This window comes from Pseudonaja textilis, chromosome 1 (assembly GCF_049901715.1).
Source record: "Pseudonaja textilis isolate UNSWEBS1 chromosome 1, rPseTex1.2, whole genome shotgun sequence".
NCBI classification, from domain to species: Eukaryota; Metazoa; Chordata; class Lepidosauria; order Squamata; family Elapidae; genus Pseudonaja; species Pseudonaja textilis.
Window position 1 is genome coordinate 6,247,848 of NC_141990.1, and position 15,128 is coordinate 6,262,975.

At 49.5% G+C, this 15,128-nt stretch overlaps 1 protein-coding gene across 1 annotated transcript in view; it reads left to right on the forward strand.

Annotated features, from left to right (window-relative positions):
• Positions 1-3,424: 3,424 nt before the first annotated feature.
• The window catches only part of TBX2 (T-box transcription factor 2), a 47,650-nt gene continuing 35,946 nt past the window's right edge, over positions 3,425-15,128 (forward strand). The window contains 2 exon segments of the mRNA XM_087924884.1: positions 3,425-3,946; positions 7,711-7,978. Of these exon segments, the coding sequence (XP_087781010.1) occupies positions 3,579-3,946; positions 7,711-7,978 (636 nt within the window). The 5' untranslated portion in view covers positions 3,425-3,578.

The following is a 15,128-nucleotide window of genomic DNA, read 5'->3' on the forward strand; positions in this document are numbered from 1 at the left end:
TTCCTTCCTTCCTTCCTTCCTTCCTTCCTTCCTTCCTTCCTTCCTTCCTTCCTTCCTTCCTTCCTCCCTTTCTCTCGTGGTTTCTCCATCCAGCTCCTCCCTCTCTCCCTCCCTCCATTCCTCCCTCCCTCCCTTCTTTTTTTCCTTCCTTCCTTCCTTTCTTTCTTCCTTCGTTCCTCCATTCCTTCCTGCCTTCCTGGCTTCTCCATCCAGCTCCTTCCTTCCTTCCTTCCTTCTTTCCTGGTTTCTCCATCCATCTCCTCCCTCCCTCCCTTCTTTTTCCTTCCTTCCTTCCTTCCTTCCTTCCTTCCTTCCTTCCTTCCTTCCTTCCTTCCTTCCTTCCTTCCTTCCCACATTCCTTCCTTCTTTCCTGATTTCTCCATCCAGCTCCTCCCTCCCTCCCTTTTTCCTTCCTTCCTTCCTTCCTTCCTTCCTTCCTTCCTTCCTTCCTTCCTTCCTTCCTTCCTTCCTTCCTTCCCTCCCTCCCTCCCTCCCTCCCTCCCTAAGGAGCGAGAGCCTTAGCCTCAACATTTTGCCCTGGGAAGGTAGGACGAAAGAGCCCCTCAGACTTGGGTTGAATCTCTTTCGTTCCTCCCCCCCACCCATTCCATTTTCAAACAGCGGGCGCGGGGAAAGAGGGGGGCTAAGCCTCGCGGGGAGCACCCAGCTTGGGGCTCCGGCCGGCTCGGCCGCTACTAACCATAGACACCCCCTCCCCCCACAAAGAGCTGCGCGAAGTTGTGGAAACTCCGCTTGTCTCCAAGTCGGGATTTACTCCCGAGTAAAAGCGAGGGGCTGGCTTCCCACTCGCCTTGCCAAGCCTGCTCTGCGTAGCAGGAAAACCACCCTTCTCCCCCGGCTTTCTTTTACCCCAAAGTAAGCGGCTTATTCCTAGCCTTTTTTTGGGGGGTGGGTGGGGGCGCAGGGTAAGAATCGGCTCGGAAGGAGTCAGCCCATCTTCTGCCCGATTCGGGAAGGGAAGCGGCGTCCTATATTCGCCCTCATACAGGAGCGCCGCACATTCAACCCCCCCCCCCCGGGGGGGCAGCATCCCCGTCTCTCTTTGCAAGAGAACAGACCGCCGGACGGGATGGTTTTCTTTTGCAAGGTTCTGACTTCAGCGGCCTGAGTTCCTCGTCGATTGGGGGGGGCCAAACCTTATTAGCCCTCGCTCTCTCTCTCTCTCCACAAAGAAAGCTTGCCCGGGTGCAAAGGCGTGTGTCTCCTCGGAGCGTTTAGGTTGTGCGTTGTTGTTTTAGGGCGCCCGGGGAGAAGGAGAAGGAGAAGGAGGACAGATTGGGGAGTGAGTGGGTGCCGAAAGAGAAGGGAAACTCCGAGAAAGAGGCGACCGGGACTGGGACTGCAACGCGTCGGGGCAGAACGAGCTTGGAAAAGGGGGGGGAAGAAGCCAAAAAAACCTCACCCGGGGCTTAAAACCCGGCGCCCGCATTCCCAGCGACCCTCAAACCGCGCGCGTGTTGTAAAGGTCTTGGGGAAGAAAAAAAAAGGGGGGCTTATTGGCCTTCCTTGAAGTCCTGCTTGGTGGAACTAGGACGCCCCCGTGGGTCGGTCGACCTCGCCTCTCTTCTCCCTGACCCCTCCCTCATGCAAACACCCCCCCTCCCTCCCTCCCTCCCGGGACGCCAATCTTCTGCCTTTTCGCTCTTAAGGTTGCGCTCGGCTGCTTTGGGCGGCGCGTTTGCTGGCTTTTGCTGGCTTCCCGGCGGCCTGGGAGAAGGAGCCGTTGGCAGCAGCTCCGCGGGCCTGGACTCTGCCGCCGGGAAACCCGGCTCTGGCGAGGGAGGGCGGGGGGAAGAGGCCTTCCCAAAGCCTCCAGCGTTGGTTAATATTTTATTCTGTTGACATGTTTGCTTGCTGGGGAGGCTTCCGACACCTTCGCCCGAGTCTTCCTCGCTCGCCCCTTTCTCTTCTTCTTCTTCTCTCCGCCTCCTGCCTCCTTCTGTCCTTCTTCCCCCCCCTCCCTGAAGTAAACCGCTTTCTTCCTCCCTTTCTTTGATTCTGCCTTTACACACACACACACACACACACCACTACCACCCCCCCCCCACCCCACTCCCGCCCCGCAGACGGGCCCAACCTGTCAAAACCACGCCTCTGGGCTTCCACAATTGGTCTGCGCTGCGTAAAATCCACAATCATTAAGGGGGGAGGGAAGGAGAGAGAGAGAGAGAGAGAGGGAGGGAGGAAGGAGGGAGGGAGAGAGGGAGGGAGGGAGAGAGAGAGAGAGAGAGAGAGATAGGTAGAAACACGCCGGCGGTGGAAGAAGCGGGCGGGGGGTGGAGACGCGGGTGGGCGGCGGGTGGAGCGGAGCGCAAGCGAGCGAGCGCGAGGCGGGTGGAGCGGAGGAGCCAAAGAGGTGGAGGAAGCGAGGAGCGGAGCGAGGCGGCGCACGCGAGACTCAGCCAGCCCCGCAAAAGCTTTGGCAGAGCGAAGCCAGCAGGGCAAAAACGAGAGAGGAGCAATTTCAACCTCGGAGCCCTCCCGGCCGGAGCGATGAACCGTCGGGCTCTCCTCGTCGCTTCAGCGCCGGAGCTTGGCGCTTTTTAAACAACAAAAGCAACCAAAACCCCAACCAAGCCAAACCAAAGCAAACCAAACCCGCGGAGGAGAAACCCACCGCCGTTGCTTTCGTTTTGGATTGAAGGAGGAGGAGGAGAAAGTTTTAGCCGAGCGGGGGGAGGCGAAAAGAGACGAAAGCGAGGCCGGAACCGAGAACTCGCGCTTCTTCTTCCCCCCACCTCCACGACCCCCATCCCAGCCTCCCCCCCAAACCAAGAACCCAAACTCCAGCTTTACTCGGGAGTTTGGTCCCGAGGCTGCAGGCGCCCGGAAAGAGAGAGACAGAGAGACAGAGAGAGACGGAGGGAGGGGAGGGGGGACAAACATCGCTCTTCTGCCCGACTGCTGCTGCCCCCTTCCCGAAGCAACCTCCGAAGTTTGCAAGCTCGTCTGGGAGAGGCGCCTTCATTTTTTTAATTTTTAATTTTAGCAAACCCCGAAAAAGCCGCAAGATCCGGAGGCGCTGAGGAATCGCCTTCGCCCGGAGGAAGAGCCCCCTGCGCGCCCCCCACCACCACACCGCACCGCACGGGATCTTCTTGATTTGCTTGTTGGTCGATCTCGGAAAGAGTCTTTTTTTGGGGGTCCCTTCCGCGGACTCCCTCCCGTTGGTGGCAGCGAAAGAAGCCCCCTCTGGGCGTCTGGGAACCAGCCCGGAGGTTTCCAATCGCGGGAGGGGCGCCGGGAGGGGGCTGTTTGTGGAAGGGGGGCTCTGGGCTCTCCCACCACCACCCCCATTTTCTGCGGTGCTCCCTCTTTCCCCCCTCCCTCCCTTCCTTCTTGGCCAAGTCCTTGAAGGGACCCGAAGACGGCAGCCTGGCTGAAAGTACCGGCGGGTTGAAACTGACTAGACCCCCGCCGCTGAGCGCCAAGCAAGCCGGGCTGAAATTCAGAGGGCCGCCGCCTCCGCCTCCGCCGCCGGCTTCGTCCTCTTTCCCCGCTCTGGCCCTTTCGGCCTGGGGGCCTCGCTCTTCCCTCCTGGCTTTGTGGATGTCCCGATGAGAGATCCAGCGTTCCCGGGGGCTGCGATGGCTTACCACCCCTTCCACGCGCCCAGGCCAGCCGACTTCCCCATGTCCGCCTTCTTAGCGGCCGCCCAGCCTTCGTTCTTCCCGGCTCTGGCTCTGCCTCCCGCCGCCCTCGCCAAACCTTTGACGGATCCCAGCTTGGCTGGAGCCGCCGCCGAGGCCGGCTTGCACGTCTCGGCTCTCGGACATCATCACCAGGCTGCCCATCTGCGGTCCCTGAAAAGCTTGGAGCCGGAAGAAGAGGTGGAAGACGACCCCAAAGTCACGCTGGAAGCTAAAGACCTTTGGGACGAATTCCACAAACTAGGCACCGAGATGGTGATCACGAAATCGGGAAGGTAAGGAAGACATCCCACCCACTCCCACTCCCCTCCACATCGTGACCCGCTAATAATAAGAACAATAAGCAAGTTTTACTGGGAAGGAGAGGAAAAACAAACTTAGTCATCAATAACCACCATTATAACCACAATCACAACAATATAGTCGTTATCCCTGTACAGGTACAAGCTAAGTTGCACAGGAAAAAAAAAAGAATTAGGAATAAATAGAAATAATAATGCATTATGCGGGATGATGGTTGGTGTTTATGGACTGCAGGGCTGGGTGGAAAAACCCAGCCCTTGTGTTATCATCATAAAATAAGAATATATGACGCTATTCCCTTTTGGAGTTATGTAGTGCATTGAAAAGTACCCAGAGTACTTTCTGCCTGGGTAGAGATGACATTTTTGAGGTTCCCGAGCTAACAAGGCCAACAATAATAACTTAGCCAGAATGATTTTAGTATTTACTGTGGAGGGAGAAAATCCAGTCTTTGTCCAATAATAGTGATAATGCAGTAGCAATAATTCTACAGATGCAAAAGGGTTTTTTTGCTAATTATTATGAAAAGAGGGAGAATTCAGTCCCTATCCAATAATAATAATAGTAATAATAGTAATAATAATAGTAATAATAATAATATAGCAATCATTTAAATATATGCAGAAGGATTTTTATTCTCTGTTGTGGAAAGGAGAATTCAGTCCTTGTCCAATAATAATAAAATAGCAACAAGAATGATTTGCAGCATGCAGAATGATCTCTTATTACTTATTGTGAAGAGAGGCAAGAATTCAGTCCTTGGCTAACAATAATAAAATAGCACAATCTATATGAAGAAGGATTGATCGTATTTATTGTGGAGAGAAGGTGAATTCAGGCCTTGTTCAATAATAATGATAACAGAATAGCAATCTTAATCTATATGTAGGAGGATTTTTGGTATATAGTGCGGAGAGAGGAAAGAATTCAGCCCTTGTCCAATAACACTAAAACAGCAATAATAATAATTTATAATACACATATATATATATGCAGAGGGATTTTGAGTATGTATTACGGAGAATTCAGTCTGTGTCCAATTAACAATAAAATAATCCCATCACTGTGCCCTTTTGAAGTAAGTGCAGAAAAAGAGTAAGAAGTAAAAGAACAATCATATAATTTCCAGAACCACTGTTGGTGTTTTCCGTGAGGAAGGGAAGAAACTAATTCCATTCTTTCCAAGAGACGAGGCTTCGCCACCTTGCTAATAATAATCCTTGCAATTTCTCACTTCGGGCATTGCTTTTTCCCCCCATCTGACCCGAGTTCTCGCCTTCCTTTGCATCCCAAATATTTAAGCTGATAGCTGAGGGGAAAGCACGTTTACCTGGAGGTGGGCTTCCATTTTGGAGCTACCTAAAAATCCGGATACAAGGGCAGAGGGTTGGTTTCAGACATGGGGGCTTGGAGGGTGGAGGGCTTGACCAGGGGCCTGGAAGCAGCATTCCCTGGAAGATCCCCTTAGAATTCTGATTCTTATTCCTTAAACACTATTCAGGAATTCAGGCTATATATTCAAGTGCAATTTATTTCTATTTTAAAATTTTCTTTCTCTTTCTCTTTCTCTCTCTCTCTCTCTCTCTCACTTTCCTTCCCTCCTTCCTTCCTTCCTTCTTTTTTCCTTTCCTTTCCTTTCCTTTCCTTTCCTTTCCTTTCCTTTCCTTTCCTTTCCTTTCCTTTCTTTTCCTTTCCTTTCCTTTCCTTTCCTTTCCTTTCTTTTCCTTTCCTTTCCTTTTTAAAATATTTCTTGCCGGTCTCTTTGCTGTATCTCTCATCAATGAGCAAAATCAGAAGGATTTAAAAACAAAACAAAACACCACCTTCTGTTTTTATGTTCAAACATCTGGAAAGCCACACCTGGAAATAGTTGGTGATCTGGGGAGGGGGCAGCTGGCAGGAAAACCCCTTAGGATCCCCTTAGGATAGGTGTAACAAAAAGTCTGGGAAGCCTGCAAGGTGGCCTAGCGGTCAAAGGATCCGGTCCCCGAAGTAGAGAGAACTCGCGCGGTCTCCTCACGAGTAAATTCAAGCGAAAGAAAGAGAAAAGCGAAGACGAATCGGGTTTTTATTTCTTCTCTTCCCACACACACACACACCGCTTTTCTGCGTTGGGAAATAGAGGCCGTACACAGCGTTGAGGCCGGTTAAATTGATTTGAATCTGGATGGGAGGGGGGGTGTCATTGGTACCCCTGCTTTGCCCCCCCACATCCTCCTAAGCCCTCCCGAACCCTTTTTAATTTCGCAGACATTCAAAGGGGTTGTTGGTTTTAACAGAGAGCGTTTTTTCCCTATGCCTTTTTTTTCTCTCTCTCCTTTCCCTCAGTTTGTCTCTCTTTCCAGTGGCCTATTGTTCGAGTTTTTTTAAAAATAATCACTTTTTCCTTCTATTAATAAAGGGGTCCTCTATTTCCCCCCCCCCTCTTTTAAGTCTTCTTCAGCCCTCAGTGCGATCTAGCCAACCTCCAACACGATTTATAAGTCAAACCCCAAACAAGTTTCTATTTTTTCTCCCAGACAAGAAAGGCGTTGAATCCAGATTTCTGGGTTGTTGTTTTTTTTTCCTTTTTATTTTTAAATCGAGACAAAGGGGCCATCTGTAATAATCGCCCTCCTCCTCCTCCTCCTCCTCGTAATATCAGCATTTTCGGCACAGATCCTAACTCCGGTTATTTCCGTGTACAAGGCGCTCAATAGAATAGAGAGTACCTGTCTTGAAAATGGCCAGAATGAACCCGCAGGTGGTATAGAAAGAGTTGGGTTTAAAAAAAGAAAGAAAGAAAGAAAACAACTTGCAATGGGAAACCGGCTTATTGTTTTAAGCCTTCTTCAAGGTTTATAAAGCAAAATTCATTCACTGTGTTTAGGAAACACGGTGTAATTCTCTCGGATTCAATATATATCTTGCAATATAAAGCAAAATTCCTTTCGAGGTTTGGACTGATCACAAAAATTTAGAAGCCCTCAAAGGAGATAGATAGATAGATAGATAGATAGATAGATAGATAGATAGATAGATAGATAGATAGATAGATAGATAGATAGATAGATAGATATGGATGGATAAGAGATGATAGATAGATAGATATAGATAGATAGATAGATAGATAGATAGATAGATAGATAGATAGATAGATAGATAGATAGATAGATAATTTCAATGTATATTGAATCCTACAGAGAATTATTTCCCTGTATTTCCTAACCCGAATGCTCGTCTGGATTGTCCTTGGCCCCCCGAGGCTTGTTTAATAGCGAAGGAAGAAAACCAGGGCCGGCTGGGTCGCAGGGCTAAAACCGGGACAATCCCGGGGCTGGGGAGGAGAAGGGAAGAGGCTTTACTCCGGAGTAATTGCTCAGAGTTTCGGAGGAGTTAAGACACACACCCTTCCCCGAGTAAACCTGAAATGGGGGGGGGGAGCGTCCAGGAAAAAGAGCAAAGTGGCGTGTTACTCAGGAGTAAAGCAAGTCTCCCCCATTTTTTAAAAAAGGGGGTGCTGTATAATAGGAAGTGGGGATACAGAGAAATTCAGCCCCGTCCGAGCAGGACATTGATCGAGAATTGTGGCATTTAATACTAGACAATAACCAGGCAGGTGCATAATAAGGGTGTGTGTGTGCTGCAAAACACAATTATTCCTAATAAAGCGATGAATAAGAACCACCGCCTTGGAATTGCGCTGCGAGTTATTTTCCTCTCTCTCTCTCTCTCTCTCTCTTTCTTTCGCTTCCAGACGGATGTTCCCCCCTTTCAAAGTTCGGGTCAGCGGCCTGGATAAGAAAGCCAAATACATCCTGCTGATGGATATTGTGGCCGCCGACGATTGTCGCTACAAGTTCCACAACTCGCGTTGGATGGTGGCCGGCAAGGCCGACCCGGAGATGCCGAAGAGGATGTACATCCATCCGGACAGTCCAGCGACGGGCGAGCAGTGGATGGCCAAGCCAGTGGCCTTCCATAAGCTGAAGCTCACCAATAACATATCAGACAAGCATGGATTTGTAAGTGGGCAACTGACTTCCTTTTCTTCCTTCCTTTTCCTTTCCTTTCCCTTCCCTTTCCTCTCTCCCTTCCCTCTTTGTTTCCTTCCCTTTCTTACTGTTTTCTTTTTTTCTTTCTCTTCTTTTTTACTCTTTCCTTCCTTCCCTTTCCTCCCTTCTTCCTTCCTGACTGCTTCTCCTCGTTTCCTTCCTTCCATTCCTTTCCTTTCTTTGTTTCCTCCCCTTTCTTGCTGTTTTCTTTCATTCTTTTCTTCCTCTTTCTCTTTTTTCCTCTCTCCTTCTTTCCCTTTCCTCCCTTCTTCCTTCTTCCTGTCTGCCTGCCTTCTCCCTGTTTCCTTCCTTCCTTCCTTCCTTCCTTCCTTCCTTCCTTCCTTCCTTCCTTCCTTCCTTCCTTCCTTCCTTCCTCCTTGCCCTTTTTCTTTTTTTCTCTTTCTGTGTTTCTCTCTTCCTCCTTCCCTTCCCTCCCTCCCTCCCTCCCCTTTCTTCTTTCCTTCTTTTTCTCCTTCTTTCCTTCCATCCTTCCTTCCTCCCCCCACCTCCCTCGTCTCTAACTTTAGCTCTTTCCTTCTGCCGGGGTGGAATCCTACGCCGTTGACACGTGTCTTTATCTTCAGAGAATCACTCCATTGGGAACTGGAGCGCGGGCAGGCCGGGCGCCGCCTTTTCGTTCTCTCTGAAAGGCCTTTTCTTCAAGGCAGCCCGGGGTGCAGGTTCTCGGCCCAGCCCCAGCGTTTGGGGGGTGAGGGGTGGGGGTTGTCCAGCCACTGCCAGCTCGAGGTCCCTGTTCCTAATTCGCCCCCACAGACCCCAGTGCTGGGTGGAAGCGATCTTTCCTCCTTACACCTTTCCAACCTTCGCGAGAGAGAGAGAGAGAGAGAGGGAGAGAGAGAGAGAGAGAGAGAAGCTAGGTGCATGAAAACGAAATAACAAATACTCTTGCGACGATCTTGATAGGATCTTCGCTTCAATATTTGCACAGGATAAAGTTGGCGCGTCTCCTCTTTCTGTCTGGGGAAGGAGGCAACTTTCAAACGGATTGTACCTGGGGGTTTTTATTCCACCCCAGTCGCCTGATTCCGAAAAGGAGGGGGGGTGGAGGAAGGGAAGACTCTAATCAGAAAGCCATAAATCCACGCGACCCCCGCACTCTCTTATCAGGAGCTTAAAGTTCAGAGCAAGCCGGGTTTCTAATCTAAGGTGGGTGGAGGAAGGCGAGGGAAGCAGTAAAGCAAGAAGCGAACAACAACAACAACGCACACACACACACACACACGATCCCCTCCGATTCTCCTTGGCGTACCCCGCGTGGCTTCCAACTCCAGCACCCCAATTCCCATGGCAAAAAAAAAAAAAACCAAACGAACACCACTGAGATATTTCTCTCTTGCACCCGTCGCTTGCTGGAAGAATATTAAATGACCGGCTTTTCTCCGGTTTGGATTCACAGGCGACGACGGGTAGTTAGGTAAGCGAAGCCCCCATTCGGATCAACAGATATTTTGTTGTTGTTGTTGTTTAAAGAAAGGTTGGCGGAGGAGAGGAGAGAAAACCGGTCGCAAATTTCCTCGGGGAGGGGCGGTGGGGGGGTATAGAGATTTGAATTCGGAGGGAAGCGAATTTTCGCCAGGATCCGCGAACTGCCGGCCGAACAGGAGATAAAAGAGTTGATACCCGGGGAAGATTTTTCGGAATTTTATTTTTATTCCTCCCCCACCGACCCTCCCCCGGCTCTCAGACAAGCCAATTCATTCTCGAAAAAGCTGCAAACTCTTTTTATTTTATTTTTTGCAATCAGCCGAAGGAAAGTCGTAAAAGCGGGGTGGAGAGAGAGAGAGAGAGAGAGAGAGAGAGAGAGACTTAACGAAACGGCACGCTGTCCGTTTTGTAAGGTGTTTAAGCTCTTCCTTCTTTTTGCCCAATTGTTTCCCAATGTCAAAAGGGGGCTGGATACACACCCATCCCACCCCTTGAGAAATATTCTGCGGTGGGGAAAATGGGTCCCGGAAGTTGCTAAACTGGATTTGGGACAATGGCATTTGAGCTGAGAGATTGGAAGCGTTTGAAAACTGAATTATCTCCCCAGGAGTCCGGTTTAAAAAGGCACAATTTCTATACACTGTGCCTTTTCATTGTATGTATGTCTAAATATAAGTCTAAATATCTATATCTCTCTATATATAGTACATAGGTACATACATACATACATACATACATACATATCTTAGATTATCGCCTAGCTAGTTTTGCGCTCACCTTTCTCAAACCTTAGACAGCAATTCTCCGTCCTGGAAATAAAACCCCTTAAAACAGAATCATGTCACATTTAGAGTAAACTTTTCTCCACCGTCGGTGTTAAAATATATATTTTAAAACGTATTTCTACTTCACAGAAGTAGCTGAAAATCCAATTTAATAAAAGGGAGCCCTACACTAGTTTGCTACAGCGGGGTAGCAAAAGAGAGAGAGAGAGAGAGAGAGAGGGAGAAAGAAAGGAGAAAGAGAGAGGAGAAAGAGGGGGAGAGAGAGAGAGAGAAATAATTTTATTTTTACGTTTGATATTGCGGCAAAAGAAGAGTAATGGGCGCTTCTGGAGGAACCTAGGCAGGGCAGGAGAAATCGGATTTTTTTTGTTTTTTTGTTTTAAAAGACCTTATTCATTAAAATCACTTTAGACGTTTCAAGCAAGGAAAAGGGACGGAGGAATTATTTCCATAAATCTTGACTTCGTTTGTTGTGTTATAACTTGACCTCCTTTTTCACTCACTTTAAGAGGTTATGAAAAGGTCTTTTCTCTCTCTCTCTCTCTCTCTCTCTTTCCTCCGGGAAAGGGAATAAAGAAAACAAGTTGAATTACAGGTGTATCTTACAAAAGGGGAGGGGGGAAAAAGCAAAGATTCTGATCGTGGGCACAAGTCGGCCTCTACTTCTAACAGGATCCGGTTTAAAAAACGTAGATATTAATTTTCCGGCCAGGTGGAAATTCAGCTCAGGCCTCTTTGAAAACGTGTGTGCAACTCCCACGTCCCCCTCCTCTAAAAAAAAAAGCTTGCAGGAGGGACACCCGGCTGAACTCCTGAAGTAGGGCTACTACAGTTCCCATAAAAACCGGCCAGGAGTAAGTAGGTGGCTGAAGAGAGTGATTGGGGGATATTTAACCAAGTTAACCAAGAGGCTTTTTTGAAAAGACAACTGGACTTTCTTTGGTTTCTTTGTTTTTTTTTCCCTTGAAGACCTTTTCGCTTCTCATCCCAAGAAGCGCCAGAACGGAAGGAAGCTTCTTGGAATGAGAAGCGAAACCTCTTCAAGGAAAAAAAAAAAGTCCGGTTGTCTTTTGGGGGAAAAAAACCGCCTTTGAGATGGCTGAAGAGATGGGAATCCACATTTTAACGCTTGGGAGGTGTCTCTCCCTGTTTTGCAGCCCCCCCCAAGAGTGTTTACCGGGTCAGTTCCTCCCTGTTCCTTCCCTGCCCCCCCCCAAATTAAAAGTCATATCTTTGGGGAAAAGGTGGGATTCAGGATACAAAACTTTCTGCAAAACCGGCAAGGGAAAGGGAGGAATTGCCTGCAGGGATGATGAGACGGTTAATACACTACTGTAAAGGCTAAAGGTCTCTCTATTTTTCTCTTCGCCTTCCCGGGTCTCTTTGGATCTTGGCCGGGAAGGTCGACCGTGAGGAAGGAAGGGGGAGGGTCTTCCTTCAAAATCCCCACCCCGCCATCATCTTCATCATTATCCCACTAGATCAAGGTGCGCTTAGCAGGGAACAATCTTTCTCTTCGCCAGGGAGATAAAAAAATGGTGAGAGGATCCCAATGTAGATCTCAATGGAACCCATAGAGAATTGGTCGATTGAAGGGCAGGAGTGGTTTTAGTGCCAGTTTCCAACACGTATCTATCCCTCCCTCCTCCCTCCCTCCCTCCCTCCCTCCCTCCCTTCCTTCCTTCCTTCCTTCCTTCCTTCCTTCCTTCCTTCCTTCCTTCCTTCTTCCCTCCCGCCTTTCCTTCCTTAATCTGTCTTCTTCCTTCCTCCTTTCCTTTCTCTCTCCCTTCTTTCCTTCATTTCCTTCCTTCCTTCCTCCCTTCTTTCTTTTCTTCTTTCCTTCCCCCTTGTCTCCCTCCTTCCTTCCCTCCCTCCTCCCTCCTTCCTTCCCTCTTCCCTCCCGCCTTTCCTTCCTTCCTCCTTTCCTTTCTCCCTCCTTTCCTTCATTTCCTTCCTTCCTTCCTCCCTTCTTTCTTTTCTTCTTTCCTCCCCTTGTCTCCTCCCTTCCTTCCTTCCTTCATCTCTCTCTCCTTCCTTCCTCCATTCGTCCCTCTCTCCTCTGTCTATCTCCTTCCTTCCTTCCTTCCTTCCTTCCTTCCTCCCTCCTCTTTCCTTCCTCCCTTCCTTCCTTCCTTCCTTCCTTCCTTCCTTCCTTCCTTCCTTCCTTCCTTCCTTCCTTCCTTCCTTCCTTCCTTCTTTCCCTCCCAACCACGAATACTTCCAAAGGCCTCTTGCCTTTTAACTGAGCGCAGGGAATCTCGCCTTAAACTTGTCCCTGAGTTGGACCGCGTCCCAAACTGTGAGCCTCACATGCTCCGGGAACGGGGTTGTGTTGGGGTGGGAGGAGGAGGAGAAAAACGGCGAGGCCTTTTTCTTAAGGCCTCCAAAGAATTCGGCCCCTGATATTTGCCAGGGTGGAAGTATTTTTGCCTTCCACCCCTCCACCCGCCCCGCAAAAAAAAAAAAAGGAAACCCAGAACCGTCTGCAGGGAACAAAACGAGGCGCAAGGATCTGTTTGATCCCAACGTCCCGGCGTCCCCGAAAGAGGGAAAGACTGCCTGAGCTTGGCACAGGGAACCCTTTTTTAAAAGAAATGCGCTTTTTTATTTTTTAAGGAGCTGGGGTGACCGAGAGGAAGGGGGCAGCGTTACCCGCAGATCGAGCGAGAAGCGCTCGCTGGCAACGGGGGAAGGCGTAGAATTCAACGCGGCTCCTTTTTCTATCTTCCTCCCGGTTGTATTGTACTCTTGTTGCCTTGGTTTTCCGCTTCGATGGACCGGCAGCGCCTCCTCGCGAGTCGGTCGTTTGCGGGGGCTTTGCCCTCGTTGGAAGCAGGGCCAGCCTAGCTAAGGGAGAGAAGGGCACCCCACTCGCTCGCCTCCCAGGAAACGCCGTTCGGGTCTGGAGGAATATTCGGGATATTCCTCAAGGACGCCATCCTACTACGCGGCTAGTAAAGGGGTAGTAGCGAGGATTAAGGGTGTGTGGCTGCAGGGCGGGCCTTGCTCGTCCCGCAGAAATTGCTTTCGGAGGGGTTTACTTGCGAGTCGAGGAAATCAAAGAGGCCCTCGGGGCTCTTTGGGATGAGTCCTCCCAAAGATTTGGGACTAGGAAGCAAAAAATGGCGAGGGGGGGGTTCTCCCTCGCGCGAGGACTGTGACCCTCCTTCGTTCCTGCGAGGCTTATCCCCCACCCACCCACCCACATGCTTGTAAGACTTTTTAACAGCGCGCTTCAAAGCAAATTTAAACGCGCGCAATTCGCAGCGGGAGCAGCCGTTCCGACGTGCTGCTTGCTTGGCAAGGAAAGGGCAGGCTCGAGACTTTCCGCTCTCCATCCCATAATAAAGAGAAGCAAGCAAAGCCCCTCTGATTTGAACGGAAATCGATGGCAATCGAAAAGCGCTTAGTCGTTCTTCTTCCCACGGGCAAGTTCGAGACTCTGGCTTAAACCCCGATTCTCCCGGTTTAACTGGCGTGTATGAATGGGTATTTCGGGAGGCGAGGCCGACTTCCTTGTTGTTGTTCCATCCTCGGTTGACTCAGCCTTCCATCCTCCCGAGGTCGGTAAAACGAGGACCCGGATTGTTGGACGGGGTGGCAGCGTTTGTAAACCGCTCAGAGTGTGCTTGTAATGCACTACGGAGCGGTATATAAGTCTAAACGCTATCCCTTCCTTTGGTTTAGATGTTTGGGTTCCGGTCCAAATCTTTTCAACAGTACTTCGAGCAAGAGATAAGCCTGAGATGTGAACTAGCCTAATTTCCCCCTTCTTGTAACCACCACTGATCTGATTCCCACGGTAGCCTAAACCACAGTCTAACTTGGCCGTATTTTAACCTAGCCCTTGTAGCCAGGTTCGAGGTCTGCCGTGTGAAATCGGAATGATGAGTTTTGATCGAACCCACCCTAGAGGGGAAACGTGTTGGGAACACAAGCACAGCATACGCGTCTGCCTAGAGTCACATAGGTGAGATGGGTGTCGGTATAAATCGAATAAATAAAGAGAAAGAAATAAAATCCCCCAAGAAGAGGCTGTTCAGGCTTCCACCTCAATTGAGGAAAGCAAGCGGCAAGCGGTTTATCAAAGCTTGGCTGCCTCCGTTTTTAGGATCGGTCTCACCTACTCCTTTAATTCGAATTATCAGTCAGGCCCATCTAAGGGGCACAAAGCAAGGCCGACCGGCGCAAGAATTATTTTTTTTAAACTGGTTTGAGAGAGAAAGCCTTTTTGAAGTTCACCGAAGCTTCCTTCACCGCCACCCCCCCTACCAAAAAACTAAAAAAAACCATGTAGCTTGTGAAAAATGAAATGGTTTGAAATGTGGAGCTTCCAGCTCATTTAAACTCCGTTTAAATGAATTTAGCAACCCAGGAAAGGGATAGACTGGGGTGAATTAAGAGTGAAGTGCCAAAAAGAAAAGAAAAGGGGAGTTAAATGCTGCAGATATAAAAAATAAATAATGATTAATATATTATTCTGGGGGTCCAAAATGGGGAAGGGGTGTAGATCCTCCTGAAGATCCTCCTGAAAATCGCCAGTGGAAGGCCAAACACGGTTGTGAACCCACCTAAAAAACTCCGGTCAAATCCAACGGCGCCCGATTTGAGATTGACTTCCATTCGGTTCGCTCTTTGCAGGTGTGAATGCCTCTCCGTGTTCAGGCGGTCCCTTGTGAGTAATTAGATAAGTTTAGGGCTTAACCTTAGCCTTAAACCTCGACAACGTTTCTGAGACCAACCCAGGGCTGTTCGACACGTGAACCAGAGGCAGCTACAGTAGATCTGGTTGGAAACGGATCCCTGTTAAGGATCCTTGCATTACCAGATCCTTGCATTCAGCTCGCAGGGTCTAGTGACTTCCGAGTCACTACATTTCTTCGTCGCTT